The 20,397-nt window shown below is 37.5% G+C and overlaps 1 protein-coding gene across 5 annotated transcripts in view; it reads right to left on the reverse strand.

Annotated features, from left to right (window-relative positions):
- Positions 1-1,465: 1,465 nt before the first annotated feature.
- Positions 1,466-20,397, reverse strand: part of LOC111865701 (protein abrupt) — a 31,212-nt gene continuing 12,280 nt past the window's right edge. For 2 of the 5 annotated variants that reach the window (XM_023853925.2, XM_023853926.2), the window contains exon 5: positions 1,466-2,264. In XM_023853925.2, the coding sequence (XP_023709693.1) occupies positions 1,825-2,264 (440 nt within the window). In that variant the 3' untranslated portion in view covers positions 1,466-1,824. Of the gene's footprint in view, positions 2,265-2,905; positions 5,185-13,968; positions 14,239-17,121; positions 17,666-20,397 lie in introns of those variants that run through there. The other 3 variants (XM_023853928.2, XM_023853929.2, XM_023853927.2) reach the window with 3 other exon arrangements.

The raw sequence follows: 20,397 nt of genomic DNA on the forward strand, positions 1-20,397 counted from the left end.
TGTTTCCAGTTTATTTTGCTATAAAAGAACATGTAACATTACAACACTTACATCAAGGTGTGCAAGAAACAACGGAATTTATTAGTTGTGAATGTTCAAGTTTCATGTTTAATGTTGTGCACCCAAATGAGGCACTGTATTTATGTTCACATTTTCGAAGTCATTGGTTTGAATCTTTGCTTGAAGGCCAACCACATTGTTAATTTCTTTGGTTTTCTCACTTTCTCTGACAAAATGTTTCACTTAAATTAGTGCCTCCATCCAAACTCATCATTCATCCAATTTTATGACCTATGCAGGTGACAGAAAATAGAAAACAAGAGGAAAGAGGTTGCTGCCAGTAATGTTAATGGTGAAAAGTCTGCTGTACACTAAGAAAAAAAAAAAGAATAGAAAACTAAACAGTGGTGTCTCTTGAAAGAGTAGAAGAGACTCAAGTAAATGCGAAAGAAAAACCTGAAGGGACTCGAGGTAAAGTAATCACTGCTAACGAGATGAAGTTTCTGTGCAGCCGCAAGAAAAAATGCTTTTGAAACATGGACAACAGTGAAAAAATAAAATTTTATTAATTATTACAAGTTTCCTGCAGGTAAAAGTAAAGTTGTGCCTGTGTTTAAGTAATCAAGCTATGTGCCATGAAGACATGTAGGGAACTGGATGTACAAATCCACATATTCTTGAGCACTAGTTGGTGAGCAGTCAGCTTCACTCCCCCACTGCTCTACCCCATGGAAAAGCGCCTGGTACCCACTGGATAGGAAGATGAATGGGCCCTAGAACCCATCTGGATGATGTGGAGAGAAGAACAATCTTACCCCCACTGTGGCTCAAACTCCAGCCCCTTGGCTGTCCAGGCCATAGCCAGTTTCTATACCAAACACGCTCTCCAAGCTCCTGTAAGTTTGCTACATAAGGACAAAATCAGATAACAGGAAATTCCACTAAAGAAAGTTCAAAGAAAAAGAAGAATACAATGAAGACGAGACAAGAGAAAGGCATTATGTCCCAGAAGACAGGAGTCTTCTTGAGGTTGGAGTTTCACCAATGTTGCTCAACATGTTATGCTTGACACTTAGAAAAGTGGGAAATCCTGTGGAGAAAAGAAATTCTTAAGGTTGGATTTATCTGTAAGATGATGGAACAAAATATCACAACCACCAACATTTCCTGAATGATGTAAGTGATTTATATGGGAACACATCAGCATGTTTCCAACATGTGAAAACCATTACTCTAGGTTCCATACAGAAACGAAATACTTGTATTCTGATCTACGTATTATGGAGGAATATCAATTCCATAAGAAGAGAAATGTACGCAACCGTGGAAGGAAGTTCTTTATGGAAATATCTTCACTGAGGAGTTCAATCTTACTTCATATGAAGTGAACACAAATTGTCAAACATAATGAGATGGCAAGTAGAGAAGGATCTGAAAGTACCAGCCATTCTCAAGTTANTGCAACTGTGGAAGGAAGTTCTGTATGGAAATATCTTCACCGAGGAGTTCAATCTTACTTCATATGAAGTGAACACAAAATGTCAAACATAATGAGATGGCAATCATGAATGGCAAGTAGAGAAGGATCTGAAAGTACCAGCCATTCTCAAGTTACTACCTAATCTCCTGGAGCGACTGTGGAAAACCATAAACACTTCTGATAGGACAGTTAACTCTGTGTCAGAGATTCAAACCAAATACACCAAAACACAAGTCAGGATTACCAATGTAAACCAATGTAGGCTAACACAATGGTAACACCTGTTACATGGAATACACCACCATACAAATTCATACAACATGTCTGACTTCTCATATTAATTATCACTCATACTTTACTTCTACTTTATTACGTAACCCATTTCTCTTAAGACATGTTGACAGATGGCTCTTCAAATTATAGGCCATTGTAATGATCTTCTGGCAATTGGGGCACTGGACAGGTCTTCGAGATCTCCATGAATGCTTCCGTTGCTGATATACTGAATGCTTGGAGTGAGAAGCAGCAGCATGGTATTGGCTCCGGTCCACTACACTGTATGCAGGCTGTAACTCCGAGCCTAATACTACACCCTGACTCGTACTTTCATGGGAAAGTTGCTCATCAGCTGAATTTGATCTCTGTTTTAAGCTTAATCTCCTGTTCACAATGCTCACAGATTCATTCAGGATACTCAAGTTTGAAGCATCATGTGTTCTGTTTGAAGTCCACAAATGAATGCCAAATATTTCTTCCATGTTGCTACGTTCCTTGAAACTTCCACCTAAAAACATAATGCACAATTTACATCATATTTTTGTACTAAACACTTGTGTATGAGCGCATCTGTGAAGTCTGGTCAAACACAAACAGCAGGGATTCACTCATTTATTACAAACTTTATTTGACAATGTCAACACACCTTCCTATCATCCTAACCCTACATTTGTTGTCAATCATTTATGCTTAAAGCTTTTCAACACATAAATAAGTCATTTATATGGGCCTCATTTAAGTGTGACATTCATTCCTTAAAAACTTCATGGTAAAGCTTTGTATAACAGAAAAAAATGAGAGAGTTCACAACCATAATGGACAGTGAGACCATGGCATTTAAGTAGCTTAATTTCAGAATCATTTTAAGGACTGATTACAGTTATGGTTAAATGGAAACATAAAGTTCTTGAAATTTGGTATTTAAGTTACAACTTAGATAGTTGTAACTGCAATTACCAAAGATATATTTTTTTTAATCTTGGTAGGTGCAAGTGGGAAGGTATGCTATTTACATATTATGTTGTCTTTGACTTTGCAACACATATGTTTAGGGTGGTCCATCCTGTAATAGATATTTATCTTTATAATTCTTTTAAAATAGTTGTAATTACAATACAAGAAACTACAAAATAGTACATTATAAAATTCACATGCTTTACTTCACAATTATAATTAAGAGACTTGAAAGAAGCCTTAAAAGCTATACAGTACATTCAAAACTCAATACTTACCTCAAATAAAGATGGCACATTGATGTCAATCCAGTAGCTGAAGTTCCTTATAATTCTAACATAAACAGCAACATTGCAGGTATGAAAGGAACAGGCAACAAGGCAGTAATTATAAATGTATTAAGAGGAATGGACCTTTCAGTTTCTTGCAGCCATTTTTAAAACTCAATTTCAACCTGAAGCTTACTCACTGCAAAAAATTCTGGCAACAGATTTTAATCCAGTTCAATATAATTCTAACCACATTATCACATCATCTGCAAGATCTATATTCATATTCTACCTTCTTTCTATTTCACTTTATAATTTGGTCTCCCTTCTGCCAAACATTTTGATTTTAGCCACTCGTCCTCTATCAGTTTAATTAATGGAGTAGAGGTTTGATATTGGAACCATACGATGGCATATTATTGAGGTGGTTAAAAGAAAATACTGCCATCTTTGCTAATCAGTGAATTCATCTCTGTCAACCCCTACCAAATTTACACTGATGTCAGATGATCATCTATTAAGGTTACAATATCAGTAATGACTTAAAAAATTATTAATGAATTAACATCTATGAGTACTTATTTTCTGCTGAATTAATAGTTTATAAATTAATTGGTTAAATAAGATACACTTCAAATGGAATAAAGTAGGCCTACCTAAGTTATTAAAAAATTAATGACAACTATGTCATTTGAAATCTGAAGCCATTAAAAGCTTATTCAGATGCAATTAAGGAATCAAGAGAGACCATGGAAAGAGTAAGACAAGTCTTGATGATAAAATTATTGAATCATAACAAATGAAAACAGGGAACATACATTCACTGGGCACATCAGTATCATCAAAACCATCATATCATTCAACACATATACAGTCAAACACATTGACAATGTCATTCAATGAATCATAAATAAATAAACTTTACACATAACTGTCAGTGTAATACAGAGACATATTACCTTATTCGTTTACACAGACCAAAACCTGAAATGAATTATAACACAAGTTCCTTACCCACATTCCTGTAATTTTCTAAAACAACATTACAAACTCTGAACCTCTTAACTTAATAGGGTATTTCCTGAAAAGTTATTTCAATAAATAATTAACCTGATACTGTTATCACAATATCTATTGAATATCACAAGGAGGTTTGATTCCTAACCTGAAGGTTGGCTATTCCAAACAAAGTTTACCTCAGTTAGTCTCTCCAGGGAAATGCTAATACAGACCTTTACAATAACCTGGGACCCTTTCCTCAACATTCCTCTTCCTTCATTATAAATAAACATCCTCCCACCCATCACTACGTAATATATGCAGTTCTGAGAGCATTCTTAGAAACTAAGATAGAAAAAAACACAATGACTGCCACTGTATACTTTGTGAGGCACTTAAAACACATAAAGAATACCAAGCATTCAAGTTCCAGCTACCAGTGTGAAAGAACATTTTCCTCATTACTCTCGCATTTTACTCCCTTGTCCTGCTTGGCAAGTTCTCAGTGAGATTCAAATACGTATTTTACGTTTGTCTATGGATACACCTGCCTGCCACAGTTGATAGCTTGTGATTCTCTTTTTATCTAATGTATGAAATTAAATTCACAATAACAACACTAAGGTCATACATAATGAAACAGTATTATGATAGGATCTCCAGCTGTTGTATGATTCAATAATGATAAAATATATCAAAGCAACCGTATTTATTAAACATTACTGTTTAAAGTGTAAGTTACAGTTTTAAAAACGAAACATCACAGATAGAAAATCTGTACTGTTCTGTTTATGATAAATTGAAAAAATCTGGGATCTCTTAGGTCTAATATAGTTTGTTATCTTACGCAGTTTATCATTTTGCACAGATCTGTCAAGTTTGTTTCACTTACAACAGAATACAATACTATAGATATTCATGTTCAGAAGCAATTCTTGGTTAACTGACTAAAGGCAAAGAAATGGCATAAAAGTATATCACAAACTCATATCACCTGTGTCCTATGTATTTATTTTGTCACAGTTTCTCTGTGGTAAGTGTACATATGAGCCTTCAGGCTGTATTTGTTTTTGAAAACTCTCTCACATAAGAGGCACCTCTGTTGCTTACATAGGTTGCTATGTACTATCTTCATATGTTTCTGAAGATTCGATTTGTTCGATATTATTTTGGCGCACAAGGGACATGGTCGGCTCATCAAACGATCTGTAAAGATAAAAAAAATTAACGTACGAAGCTATCATGAGCTTCCACCACTATTAAGATCATTTTGTAATCTCAGTTTAGGTCAGGGACTTAGAAAAATCGTAAGAAAATGAAATGCAACGTTTATCCAGTAAATTCATGCAGCTGTTCTAAAGGGACAGAGTGAATATGCTGAATGAATGTCAACATTTAACAAGTGACGCTTTTGCAGAACGCATCAGTCATCATAAGATACAGTGGTAGCTGCATAGCATGATTGTGATAGCAGTGTTGTCAACTCTCCCATATAGAAGTTACTTTTGGTAGCGGACCTAAAGAAGCTAATGAATGTTCCCTGTATATTTAACACACAAATTAAAAGAGAAATGTTAACCTCCCATGTTTCTGTACTCACTTATATAAAATGGGGATTGAAACTGTGGACTTCTGGACTGTGACATCATGTAGTCTTGGAGGTGGATACTGGGGAAACATACAGTCTCCCGTCTTCAGGTTTGAAGTGCAAATGTCTAGGAATTAGATTAGCTACATGTACAGCTTGCAATTAAGGCTGTCATGTGACCCAAGGCGAGGTAGTAAAAAAGGAACTCAGTCTGGGCTATTAGCATGGATAGTGAATGGCCCTTACAAAGGGCCAATAAGTTCTTTTGTCACAGGTTGAGAAAGGATGGCCATTTCCTCTGAAATTTCAGTATCACCTATAATACTACAAAATGTAAAAACCCAGAACAAAGTCTGAACAATCACTGCCACAGAAACTTCAAAATATTTAAACAGAGATATTTAATACTTTTCAATGTTACTGTAGTAACTAATTAATTTAGAAATAAATAGTTATTACAGGTTTCTGAAGAAGCAGATAGCAAGAATGTACATTACAACTCATGACTGGCTTCCTCAGCATCAGGAAACATATCCTTTTGTTACATTTTTTTTTAATTCGCTTAGTGGGAGGTGGAGTCCAACTGGATCCACTTGGCACGGCGGCCACTGATTGGCCTGCCTGTAGCCTGCCCTGCATGATTATGATGATGGAGAAGTTGGTGGAATGAAGATTGGCAGGGGAAACCGAAGTACTCAGAGAAAACCTGCCCCAGCACTTTTCCACCACAAATCCCACTTGACCAGACCTGGGATCAAACCTGGGCCGCCGCGGTGGGAAGCCAGCGACTAACCACTTGAACCATGTTGCAGCCTTTTGTTACATTTACTTATTAAGTAAATAATGTGGGATGGTCAAAAATGAGAATAATTTTAATTACAACCTACAACCATTTCCCTGTCTTCAAAATATACGTTTGACAAAGGTGGGTGTGAGCGAATAAAGATACTGTTTCTTAAAAAGTCAATTATACATTCTTTATTGCCAACATTCAGTTAAACCATCTAAACTGATCTGATATTGAGATACATTTCTTGCTAGAAAAACATTTATATAAACTCATCCACAATCCCAACCAGTACAGTACTGCAACAACATATATTTTAACATACTCCTTCTTTTCTTATGGGTTTCTCCTGTGCAACTGAACTTAAAATATTGTCCTCAGTGTTAACTGTCATGCCAATGTGTGGGCTACAAATGCTCTAAGTTAAAGTTTAAGTGACACAGGTTTCAAATGTGGCCACAATGTTTAAATTACAAATCAATGTTGATCCTTCAGGCAGCATCCTATGAACTGGACTAAACATGACCCTTTCTTATGCCACTTCTCAGCTAATTAGACTGAATTTAACGCACTTCATAATAAATGGGCCTTATTGGGGATATCCAGTTTTCCTAACTCTCTCAAGGCAAACTGGGATAGCACTGCTTCCTTCCACATATTTTCTAATTCATTATTAACTAATAGCACTATTATTCAATGCTATACAGTTTGAGATAAAAACAACACTGTTAAATGAAAATATTGTGGCATGTAGAACTGTTGCTAAGCAATGACCATGAGATAAGCAGTTATACAACAGCCACTGATAAGTAATAGCTCTGTAAATACAGCTGTTGCGATCACATGGGCATCCCAACAGACGCAAATGCAACAATGGAAACAGCACCAGAGAAACTGTATTTTCTGTGCAGTCCATGCCGAGATGTTATAAGAAGGACTGCTGTTGTCATAGCTGAGGTTGCAGATACAGAATGGTGAAACTTTCATGCTAGAGTTGGGAGAAGAGGTGGTGTACATGCAAGAGATGGAAGGTAAACACTGTATACAATTATAGAATGAGATCTATTCAACAGAAAAGACAACAAAGGCGGAAGATGAACACTGTGCACAGTTACACAGTGAGATGTATTCAATGAAGAAGATTATGAAAGTGAGAGATGAATGCTATGCTCGCCTCCAGAATAAAACGGAATCACTGAAGATGGTGGTTAAGGTGGAATAAAAATGCCGTGCTAAATTGAGGAATGAGATGCGCTCATTGCAGATGATGATGCTGAAGGCAGAATAAATAAATCCGATTACCAATCCAAAACTCATTAATAGTCGCTCATACATGCGACAATATGAAGTCCACTCACATGAAATGATATTATCAGTTATGATCTTAAGGATACAGGACTTCAGCAAACTCCAACAAACCTCAAATTTATATTTTATATTAAGAAAATCAAGATGAAAGAAAATTTTACTTATACCAATTCCCTAAATTCAACAATGGGAAACTGCAAAATTCTGACTCCTTACCAGATGTGACTTTCTTGGCAAATAACTGTATAAATAATATAAAAAAAGAGTAAAGCTATCCCTGTACCAGGCCATGAAGGCCCATAGGGTTGTGACGTGTTGAGGGTCCCACATTATCTAGACAATCGGCTCAAAGATGGCGGTGAGGTTGTCAGCCTTACATGCCAGCCACACTTTACTCCCCAGGAAATTTATTTAATTCCTGGTACGCATTTCTGTTAGAGGCTGAGTGAACCCCAGGGCCATAGTGCAGCTAGAAGGATTAGGTCAAATGAAAAAAATCCAATGACCTCATCGGGACTTGAACCTGCAACCTTCCGGCTTGTAGCATAGCCTCTCAACCAACTACGCTACCGCGTGCCCCATAAATAATATAAATTATATATGTATTGCTACTGCTTTTCAACATTTGTTTTGGGATACACCATCAGAAAATTACAAGAGAATTAGGAGCGACTGGAATTCAATCGATATGTCAACTATTGGTCCATGCAGATGGTAACATTAACTTCCTGGGCTAAAACATAAGCATCACAAGGAAACACAAAGAAGCTCTATAAGATGGCAGTAATGATGTTGGTCTAGAACTCATAGAATACCAATTTTACCTTCATGCTTCATGATTACAACACAAGACAAAATCATAATATACATATAGCTAACAATCCTTCAAAACTGTGGCAAAGCTCAAATATCTCAAAATAAGAGTAAAAAATTAAAATTAGATGTGGGAAATGCTTGCTACAATTCAGTTCAGAATCTTCTGGCTTCCCTTGTCCTACCTGGAAACATATAAATTGAAATATACTAAACTATAATTTAACCTGCTCTTTGTATGGATACAAAATTTGGACCCCACCATAATGAAAGCACACATATTGAAGGCATGTGAGAAAAGGATGCTGAGAATATCTGGATCTAAGAGAGGGAATGTACAGAATAGGTTGGTCTCTAGACCTGTATTCAGTTCAAATTTTGGCTAGGACAATGGCTATCCTGAAGGAAGTTTTTCATGGTCTTCCCCTGCCCCTCAAAGCAAATGTTGAGATAGTACCTCAGTTAAGCCATGTTTACTACCTTCAAATCCTTTCCAACTCACCATTCATCTAACATACCATCTGATGCCACAGTCTCAATACTGAAAGTGTAGAAATAGAAGAAGTAACAAAAGGCCACCCAAAAGTGCATACAGGGGAGTTTCATAAATTATATTTTCCACCAAACATTGCGAAGGTGATCAAATCAGCAATGGGGCTAGTGGGCTAGGTACTATGCATAAGAAAGATAATAAATTCATCCAAAATTTTTGTCAAGAAGTATGAAAAGACCACTTAAGAAGTCACAGGCATATATAGGAGTATAATACTGAAACTGATTTTAGGGAAGCAGGGTGAGGATGGGGACTGCATTCAACTGGCTAAGGATAGGGTAAAAGAGGCTCTAGTGAATACAATAAAAATGTGTCAGGTTCCATAATAGACAGTGAATTTACTGACTACCAAGGCTATTAGCTTCTAAAAATGAATCTGCTTCATGGAGTTAGTTATTTCACCTGATATCTAAATAACTTAATACACTCAACTCTCAATTATCCGGGGGTGGATAAACCAGTTTGCGGCTTAACCGGGGCTTTCTTGAGGCTTATATGTTGTTTAATATTCATTCACTTTTGTTTCACATGGTGAGTTGTAACACTATTTTCGCACTAGTGTGAACCGAGCTCTGCATTGTTTGGTCCCGTTATGTTAATACAATGTTCTAGAGTAGGGGTGAAAGAATGCAAGGATTTGTGGAAAGTTTCAAGGACAGATACACTGCCCCAGTTGGACTCTTTGTATCAATCTTCAAGTGCGTTAGCAAAATGTCAGGGTGTAAAAGGAAGCATGTTGTGTTAAGTATTCAACAGAAACTCATGTGAGCCGGGCTTTGAAATGTTAAGCAGTAACAAAACCTTAAGTTCAGTGGGGGTGCAGCCAGAAGAGCAGGAAGAAAGGGAGAATGAGGAAGAGATGGACAGTGTTGCTAGTAAGAAAATATCACATGGTGCTGCTCTTAATCATTTGGAATCCTTACTAGACTATCTTGGGACTGAAGAGAACAGTTTATTAAGTGACAAGCTAATATTATGTAGGCTTCATATGGATATCCGTAAAAAGGAAAATGCCGCGAAAAAGTAAACAACAATATTAAATTTTTTTTAGTGTTAAGTGTGGATATTCGTAAAGAGTGTTGGATGTTGCTGAACACTGTGATTGAAATAACTAATTCATACTTCAGTGTAATGTAAACAAAGTATTAAATAGGCCATTAGATGACATAGAAATGAGGTTGAATAAAGTTAAATACAGGTAGGCTTATAGCATTATGTGGTACAGTATTACAGTACTACTTTTAATAAAATTTGTCTTAACTGGGTTTTCGATTAATCGTGATTTCCATCCCCACCATCATCCCGGATAATCAAGAGCTGAGTGTATCTCAATTATTCACGGTAACATAGAAAACCATAATGTGGTCGCATTTTATGCAAGGATGCATTCCTGAAGACCTCACATAATTCCAGACAAGTTCTGAAACACACAATTCTTTTTGGGATTCACAATATTTCAAACTTTGCGCATAAAGTGCAACCACACTGTACCTCTATTAATTTCTGTGTTCACTAATCAGACAAGAGGCTGCGCCTGTGACAGGATATCTCTCTGCCATATTACATCCACACTGTCTGTTTTTGAAAGTCGGTGTCTGGTCTGGTGCAATTTAATGCAATATATACTGAGGTGCCCAAAGTCATGGGATAGGTACATAGTATCATGTAGGACTCCTTCTAGTCTGGTGAAGTGCAGCAACTCAATGTGGCATCGACTCAACAAGTGGACAAAAGACCTCATGGAGAAATGTTGAGCCATGTCGTCTGGATAGCTGCTCACAGTTCCCTGGTATTTGTAGGTGCTGGTTCTTGGGTGTGAATGGACCTCTCTACCATGTTCTAATAAATATTCTTCTGGGTTCATGTCAGGCAAACATGGTGGCCACACCATTCATCGGAACTCTCCAGAATGTTCCTTGAATCAATTCTGGACAACTTGGACCCGGTGACACTGTGCACTGCCCTGCTGGAATATCCCATTACTGTGGGGGTACATGAAGTCCACGAAGGGCTGAAAATGGTCACCAAGCAGTTCAACGTAGCGGTCACCGTCAGTGACATGTTAGGGCGGACCCAATCGATGCCACATGCACACATCCCACACCAGTACAGAACCATCACCAACCTGCATGGTGCCTTGTTTACAATTGGGTTCCATGGCCTCATGGCATCTGCGCTACACCCAAACCCTACCAACAACATGTAATAACTGGTAAAGTGACTCATCAGACTATGCCACATATTGCAGTCCTCCAGGGTCCAATTAGCAACGTCACAAGCCCAGGTGGGGCGCTGTGTCCGGTGTCAAGGTGTTAACAGAGGCACTCTGATGGGTCTTCTGTTCCCATATCCCATGGATGCTAAAGAGCTCTGCACTGACCTGCTGGATATGCATCTGCATTGAATCTGGACGTGATTTCGGCCAGTGTCGCTTGTCTGTTACCACAGACAATTCTAGGCAGACACCACAGGTCATGATCATTAAGCATGTGTGGTCGGTCACTGTCCTGTCCATGGTGGGTAGTAATGCCTTCCATGAGGTATTCCCGGTACACATGACACCATGGACTGAGGAATGTTGAATGGCTGCACAACTTCGGAAATGGGATATCCCATCCGTCTGGCACCCACTATCATGTCGCATGCAAATTCTGATAATTCATATCGGCTTGCCATAAGCAGACTGACTGGTGTTAACCTGACTCACTAGAGAACACCTTACAACTGATACAGGTCTGGGCATTCCCAAGCCATCAAGGGAGGGTGGAGCCACTTAACAATAAATTACATACTGCTATCCCACGACTTTTGGCACCTGTCTGTAGTTTCATAAACACAGGGCATTTCTTGATCAACTTTTCAAGGAAGACCCGAGATAAAGTGTGTTAATTATGAGAATAATCCACCATTTCATATAAATGTATGAGATTTGAATATGAGCATCCAACTTTACAAAAGCATCTTCAGATGAATGTTGGATTCAAGGTTCTCATAGTGGTGACTATAAAAAGTACTGTCTTCTGGGAAGTCACACTAGATAATTCTAATGGCAGAGCTCCACCACCACTCCCCCATACGCTTTCATGGCATGGTGCTTAATTAAGCACAGGGACACCTTTACAATTGCATTTCTTCTATAAGGTAAAAGCAATTCATAAACTGACCATGCATTATACTTGTTTCAAGCACAATACATTCCTTTTTCTGGTTATCATTTCCCTGCTTTGTAACTAAAATAGTCTTTTGCTGTCACTACAGCAGGTTCTCATGGCTGGAGTGCAGTATGGTGCAAGGAATTTTAAATAAATCATACCCCCTTGTGGTTTTGTGTTACAAAATGTGTGTTACTACAAAACAGCTATGACTGCTTTAATAAAACATTAATTTGTGTTCTGGTTGTATTGCTTGCATTGAGCTGCTAACATGCTGCAATGCTGTTGCTGTAAGGGCAACAGCTGATTTCCACTGTTTTACAACTTACAGAGGTACACACAGAGAATATTTGTAACAGAAAGTTGCTAGATGTCCCTATTAACCTTCTAAAGTGGTTGTTTCCTTGAACAGCATTAACTGTTTTGTCTTTGTAGCAGAGACACAGTGTGCTTCATGTGAAGTGAACTGAATTCTTATATATCACTTTGAAGAAATTCAGCCTTTAACGAGTTAAATGGTGTCTAATTAAACTACACTGCTAAATTAGTCCCCACGTACAATTTCTAAAGCACCTTCCACTCTCCAATTTAATAGCAAACACAATATAAAAGAAACAGACTGGATAATAATATGAAGTAAATCTAATGCATGCTTGTATAAAAATTAACCTTTCTGTTTCTTATTTCATATTGCAAACCTAAAAGAAAGCATCCAAAAATATTATGAAATTTACTCCCTTCTCTTGCCTATATGTGCAGTAGCCAAGGCTTTTAAAGTGGTAAGTTTCTGGATGCAATTTGAATCCTCATTCCCAGTCTTTCATTTTTAATTACATGAATATAATTACATTTTTAATTTTCATTTTACAGAAAGTATCATTATACCAGACGAAGACTATGTCCTTTTATTTATACTGCATAAACTTCCATTTCTCTATACTTCATACATACTGTCTTATAATGAGACAAAAAAACCTGAGTGCAGTTGCAAAAGAGGAATGGGTGCAGATACCAACGTAGAAAAAATGTGAGTGTAAGGATAGTGAATGGATTAACATTCCATAAGCATTAAAGCAAGTCAATTAGTCCTTGTAAGCAGACTTAATAGTAGACAAGTAGAAAAGATATACAGAAAAAAGCAAACACTGAACACGAGTCCACAGACCAAATACACATGGAATTTTTTTTTTCAGACATGACTCAACCCTCCTGCCACCTTTTGCAGTTTAGTTATGCATCAATAAGCAATACAGGAAGAAATAAAATTTAAGACATATACCAGTGGCACAGAGCAAAGTGACTTCATATTTCTTTCATAGTTACCTTCAGCCAGTAAAATGGGTCTAACATTTAATTCTGACCAGAATCTGACAAATAAGGATTTCATAAATGCATTTGTATCACAGTTCAGATGCAAATGGTCCCATAGCTAAAAGGAATTTTTACTTTGCAAAATATGTATGCTGGTAAAAATATTCCTTCTTCAATCTTCTAGCATGATGTTCAGCATATGATTGTCAACGTGAAGGATTAGTACAGGCTGTGAAACCTATACATTAGAACCGCAGCATGCTTAACTGTATAAACGAAATTTATGAGACTATATTCACAATAGTGAATTACAACTGCCACTGGTAGACAAATCATAAAGATACACTGTGGTCTGTGGGTTTTTGTTTGAGCACCAGCACAGCAAACAACTGTAATTTCCTGAACTTCTTTTCACAGTGTTAAGGCTTGTGTAAAATAAAACTGTCAAAGCTTGCCACCTAGGATTGATTTAACTTACAGAAGAAGAACATTCCAATTTCACATCCATGCCAGGTTCAACACCTCTGCTTATGCTTCTCCCACATGTGTGTCTTGTAAACGTCACGCATGGCGAAGGAGCGAGGGCACAGATGACAGCACAGCGTGTTAGTCATGTCTGAGTGCATGAGACGCACATGATATTTCAATGCAGATTGATTCGAGTATTTCTGTCCACAGTGGGGGCAAGTCCCACATTGGGGAACATGGGGAATCATTCCTCCTGCCACTTTACTGGGCCCCGAGTCACCTGCAATCAACAGCCAGGAGAAGTCAGTATGGTGGCTTTAGTTTAACAGAGATACATAGGTGGTCAATATTTTCCAAAATATAGCCCAGGTTCTTCTTTATTTTATCATAAAGTGACCTCTTTCATATCCTGGCTTACAGAATTGTATATGACTCGCAGTGAGGTAGTGCCATGGATCAAAGTTAAATAAATTGATGACTGGTTACTAATATATTTTGAGCTGAAACTTATTCCAACAGATGATACTGATCTAGGGACTTCAAACTAAAATCCTTGAGAGTGTATCATGCCACCCATAAGCATTTTTAAGAAAAATGTTCACACAATAATTATTTCACTTTCAGTAATTAAATAAGTGCCATCTTTTCCAAAACTGCACGGAAGATCTTCTTGGTACTTAGGGTCAATAACCAAACACCTTCAAAAATTTGGGCACTTATAAGCACAGATGCAATATTATTAGAAATATTTTGTTCATATTTGATGGCTCCTTGACAGTAGGAAAATTTATCATCCTGCAACATCTAAGAAATCTTTCAGCCCAGAACACCAGTTATTAAAGTTGTGGGAAAACAGTTTTTATTTTACAGACTAATCGTGACATTTGCAGTTGCACAGAAGCCCAGAACAGTGACTCATAAATGTACCTGACTATACCTTCTCCCTTCAACAACAGCTTGCTACACTGCAGCCTTAAGGGAACTTTTCTTGGCAAGAAGGAACTGTTCCTATGGATGAGGGCAGCTTCACCACTTTCTTTTCAGTGAACATGAGAGATAGTTGACAGCGACACAAAGCATTCAAATTTCAGGCTAACACAGTTCTTATATTAACCCAACGCACTATCCAGTTCAGATAAAGGATAAACCAAGTTTCAACAGCATTAACATTAAAATTAAGTAGAAATCCTGGTCTTTGGTCAGTTCAATCCAATTGCTGTAACTAATATGTATTCCCATAAAATTTTAATATTATCCTGCGATATCTGTTTTGGTTTTCCATACTAGCAGTTTCATCAGCTTAACACTGAAAATGTTAATCCATTAATTGTCCTGTTCTGGCCACAATCTGCAGCAAGACTCACATAACAGTTCCATGAAAATTCTGAATACTGCCTGGATGTTAATACATATCAGACTCCTGAGTGATTGTCCAACCAGTTTTAAGTGTATAGATGCAGAATACTATAACAGACCCTAAAATGAAACCAGAAATTACCTTGACTGGGAATGAAGATAAGCAAAATGTTACTCTATGGCTGTATTTTCTATGGATACTGACCACTGTCCAGATAAATGTTATATATGGCATCTGAAGTCCGGCTCTAAAACACCATACACCTTTCTTACACACACAACAGGATAGTTCAAAAAGTGATCTAACTTCTTGACTGCTCAGTGAAGATGATGATGATGGCAAAACTAATTTGGTTTGTAAGATTTGAGGCTTTCACGGCAGTGACTATGAAGAAAGCAGTCTTCTGGGATTTGGCACCGTGCATATGTGGTGTTAACCGACGTTTCGGAGGAACGTATCACCTCCATCTTCAGGGTAGAAGAAAAAATATAAGAAATCTGCAAGCGAAGAGACCATGAGAACCGGTAAAAGCAGACTGCACGTTCCTCCGAAACGTTGGTTAACACCACATATACACGGTGCCAAATCCCAGAAGACTGCTTTCTTATAATTTGATTTGATTAAATGTTCAGGTTTTCAGTAGTGATCTATACAGTATTATTCTACTACTACACAGTGTTCATCTTAAGCAATCCATAACTTATATGTTCAGAGCAACTCTTTTACATAAATTTCTTTTCTGATAAACATGTTTAGATCTCACAGAATTATGGGGGTTTTGGAGTTTTTCCATCATCCAGAATTCTAAGTAATAAAGGACACGACATTTTGGAAACTAGATCTGTTTCTCTCTTCAGGTGAGAAATGAAGACCACTACTCAGTTGATTGAGATTAGCTCTTTCTAAGGGGCACAACTGAGTAGGTGGCTTCCTTTCTCACCTGAAGACAGAAACAGATCCAGTTTTTGAAATATCGTGTCCTATATTACCTAGAATTCAGGATGATGGAAAAAGTCCAAAAACCCAGTAATTCTGTGTCATCCACCATCATCAGAACCCTTTAGAATCTACATGATTAGATCTCCTTTAGTTAAAGATATGACTCAAACGAAGCTAGCATATAAATGTCACATGTCAGATAACTGTCCTTTTAATTCATGGTAAATGCAAGACAGCTGGCAGATGAAATTTTCAAATAATACAAAAGTTCTCACCACCTTTACAGTTACAAAGATGTGTGTGTCTGTCCAGTAACAGAAGTTACTGGCGTAAGTTTTGATAATGTGGAAGCAATCAAACTTAATCCAACAGAGCAGCTATTGGCAATTCGAAAACTTAAATCTGAGAGGAGTTTCCGCCACTGGCAGGAACAGTGGAACAAGTGTGTACATTCTGAAGGAGTTTACTTTGAAGCAGATTAATCACCTAACCCTAAAATACAGTATCTCGGTGATCACAGACTCCATGTCAATACTGTTCAATCGGGCCTCGTGTAATAGACGCAGCTGATCAGAATGACAGAGCGTGTAACTGACAGATACAGAGGAGTAATATTGGAGAAGCAATCCCATGGATTAACTGAATGACACTTTGACATTTATAGAAATACAAATATTTGCAGCAATATTTCTTTTCTTTCACACTGCTGAAAGTAACAGGAACAAGAGCTTGGTACATTAGAACTAAAGCAGAGAAAACCATAAAGAAACCTTTGTATTTCAATTTACAATACACCTTTCATTTCTGTTGACTTCTTAAAAACCAAGCAGCCATTGTTTCCACACCAAAACTTATATTAAGCATACATTCCATGTACTATTATGAATCAGTTATTGCAACTGAAACAATATAATATGTATAGCTGTTATGTACACAATCCCTACTCATGAAAGGAGGGGTGTAAAGCATCAGTTCATCTCTATATCCTACCAAGTCAACACACAATTTGCAGTAGTTACAAGAGGATGTACAGTGTTACCAAACATGTTTCAACATTCAATATTCTCTACCCACCCATTTCACAGAGCCAGTTAAATCAGACATAAATCACACAAATCTAGTCTTCTTTAGGAATGGTTCTCTGGTAAGTGAACAATATGCCCATCCTGCGTTCGAACCCTTCTCAAGGGCGCTCCATGGAATGTGACCAGATGTTTGCGTAGGTAACGCTTGTTCTTGAAGCACTTCCTACACAAATGGCATTGAATTCCCTGACTTGGTAAATGCACATTTTGAATATGCTGCTTTAGGTTGAATGAGGTACTGAAAGTCTTGAAACAGATGGGGCAAATTCGAGGCTGCATGCAGCGCCACAGACCACGGTGGCGACGCAGAGAAGACCTACCAACATCTGTAACAACCAGAGACAGAAAGACTTGCTCTAGTTTGTCTGTTTCTCCCCTGTTAATTACAAAATCACAACTTTTGTAAATAAAAATTCAAATGATGTTATGCCAAATCTTTGAAACAACTCACACTAGTGAACTCAAGTCTTCTGTGCATGTACGATGGTTGTTTCCATCACACTTGAAAACTAAATTTGATATCCCAGTTCACATTAAATGCACCTTTTTTCATGTGTTCAGCCACAATACATCCTCTTATTACCATTCAAATTGAAGTATAAACATGTCTGCTGCAATTTTTGACACGTCGCTGTTCAGTGTCCCACCAATTACATGTTTCTGGATTGACAGAAAAAACAATTTGTCTTTTCAATTAAACTTGTAACAGATTACTGGCTAGAAAATTAGGCAAGCCTGGTCTTTCACTGAAAGCCATGTTATGCCTTGCTTTTCAGATGCTGCTTAGGATCTTCCAGTATGTACAACACTTCTTAAAATACATGAACAACATAAGATGCTTATGTAATGAAGTGCATCAAATTTGAATAATTAATAATTGTTCAATTACCAGATTCTAATGACCACAATATTTTGTATAAAAGACAAGTGAGACACAAGTTTCCACATGTTACATCAGTCATAAATCACATCAAGAACAATTATTCTTCTGCACAGAGAGTACTGATTACCCAACAAGTTTCAGCAAGTTGGCTCAAGCAGTAATATTTCTTACGTCGAACAGATTCGAAGTCTGAATCTGGGCCAGTCCACTGACGATGCTGACTGAGGCTTTTGCAGTTTTCCTCAGTACCTCCAGATGAATGCTGGGATAGTATCTTGAAATAAGCTACAGCCATTTCTTCCCTAATCCTTTCAGGTTCACTGAATGCAATCAACTTCTCATATCATCCAACAATAAGTAACTGCTGATACATCATTAAATAATCTATGATTCGGCCATCCATCCTCTAACCAAGCTAGTCAGTATATACCTTGCTTGAATCCTGCTGTACTAACTGAGACATTTTTGTAGCCTTTCTGAGTTCCTGGCAATAAATCTGGAGCAGGTCCTTAAATTAAATTAAAATCCCTCTTTTCCAGTCCCTCTTGGTTAGACTTTTGCAGTCATCCTACTATATCCAATCTGATTCCACGAAGACTTTGCACTTGATGCAGTATCATTAACAGAAAAAACAAACAGTAGGAACAGACCACATGACCATTTACTATTCAGTATTTAAGACATCTGTCATTCATACGGTACAAACTTCATATTGTGAAGAGAGAAAGAACTAGCTATCTTAACAAAGAAGAATGATAAAAAACTAGAGGCCTGCAGGAAGGTATTTTGTGCAGCTTCTACCATGCAAACAAAACCGAATTGTCAGAGATAAAAATTTTTGAAGCATAAAAAGTTCCCTACTCTCACACAATAACTGGAAAGGCATGAGTTTAGTTACAGCACAGCAGCAGTTCTAAAGCATTTAGAAACCCATGTTATGTTTACCTCTGTAGTGTACATAAAATGAGATGCAAATTCTTGCTGGCCATCTGTAATGATTGATCAACAGGCTATACAAGAGATATGAATCAGCATTTTAAACAAAGAACTAAGACTTTCACCTCAACTACTTTAAGTACCATTATTAACACAGGTTTTATAATGCCATTAGCTTTAACCCCAGAAAAATCTCTGAAGCAGCACATCACATGTGAATTGTGGGGCATGCCACTCAATCTAAGACTTCAGCATTAAAAATGACTATTACTTCCACTTCAAATTTGTGGGAGTGCAAAACCAAAACACATTTTCAGCAGTAAGATGAACTCATGATGTAAGGACATTCTCTGGGCATTTTTTAGTGCCTTGAGTTGAGATTATATCTACAATATTTCAAAGGCTGACTTATCTTCTTCTTTAAGCAAAAACAAGAAAGGAGAGCCAGTACCTATTGAGATGGACCCATTCATGAAACAAAACTGGCCCATCAACAAGAACTATGTTTGTTGTTTAATTTTGCAAAATAAACATGCAATTCTGCCCATCTTTGTTTTCTACCTAAAGGTGGACATTAAACCAGCCTCCAAAATACTGTAGACAAGACACTATGCCCAAGTAACATCCTTACCTCACCATGCCTAATGCCACAAACTTTTACAATTATGAAAAATACTATCTTCTTGGATGTAATACCATGTAGCCTAGTCGAAGTCCACCACTATTTCTGAGGGAAGTATGTTCCTCCAAACCACTGGGGACCTCTACCAGAGTGGATGGCATTAGATCCCAAAAGACAGTACCTTTCATTGTCACTGTTGTGTGAACCTCAAATCCAACTTTAGAATTAAATACCAATGAACTCCTTTATGAAAGTATGATAACATTTCATTGACGTTTCAATTATTCTAAATGGTTCTGATGATGGTCTACAACATTATGATTACTGGGTTTTTAGACTCTATCGTCTGTTTCAGAAACTGGATGTCTCCATCCTCAGGTGAGGGGTGAGAGACACTACACTATTGGGTCCATCAGAAAGAGCTAACCTATATCACTGGACTCTCAACAGACTCAACAATGTAGGTATCTCCCACCACTCACTTGAGCACAGAAACAGACCAAGTTTCTAAAACATGGTGTTCTTTTGTGTTTGTTAGATTACCAGATGATGGAAAAGTCCAAAAACCCAGTAATCCTGAGGATTTCAATAATGTTAGAATCAAACACTGCTAGAAG

Source organism: Cryptotermes secundus, unplaced genomic scaffold (genome assembly GCF_002891405.2).
Source record: "Cryptotermes secundus unplaced genomic scaffold, Csec_1.0 scaffold19, whole genome shotgun sequence".
Lineage (NCBI taxonomy): Eukaryota > Metazoa > Arthropoda > Insecta > Blattodea > Kalotermitidae > Cryptotermes > Cryptotermes secundus.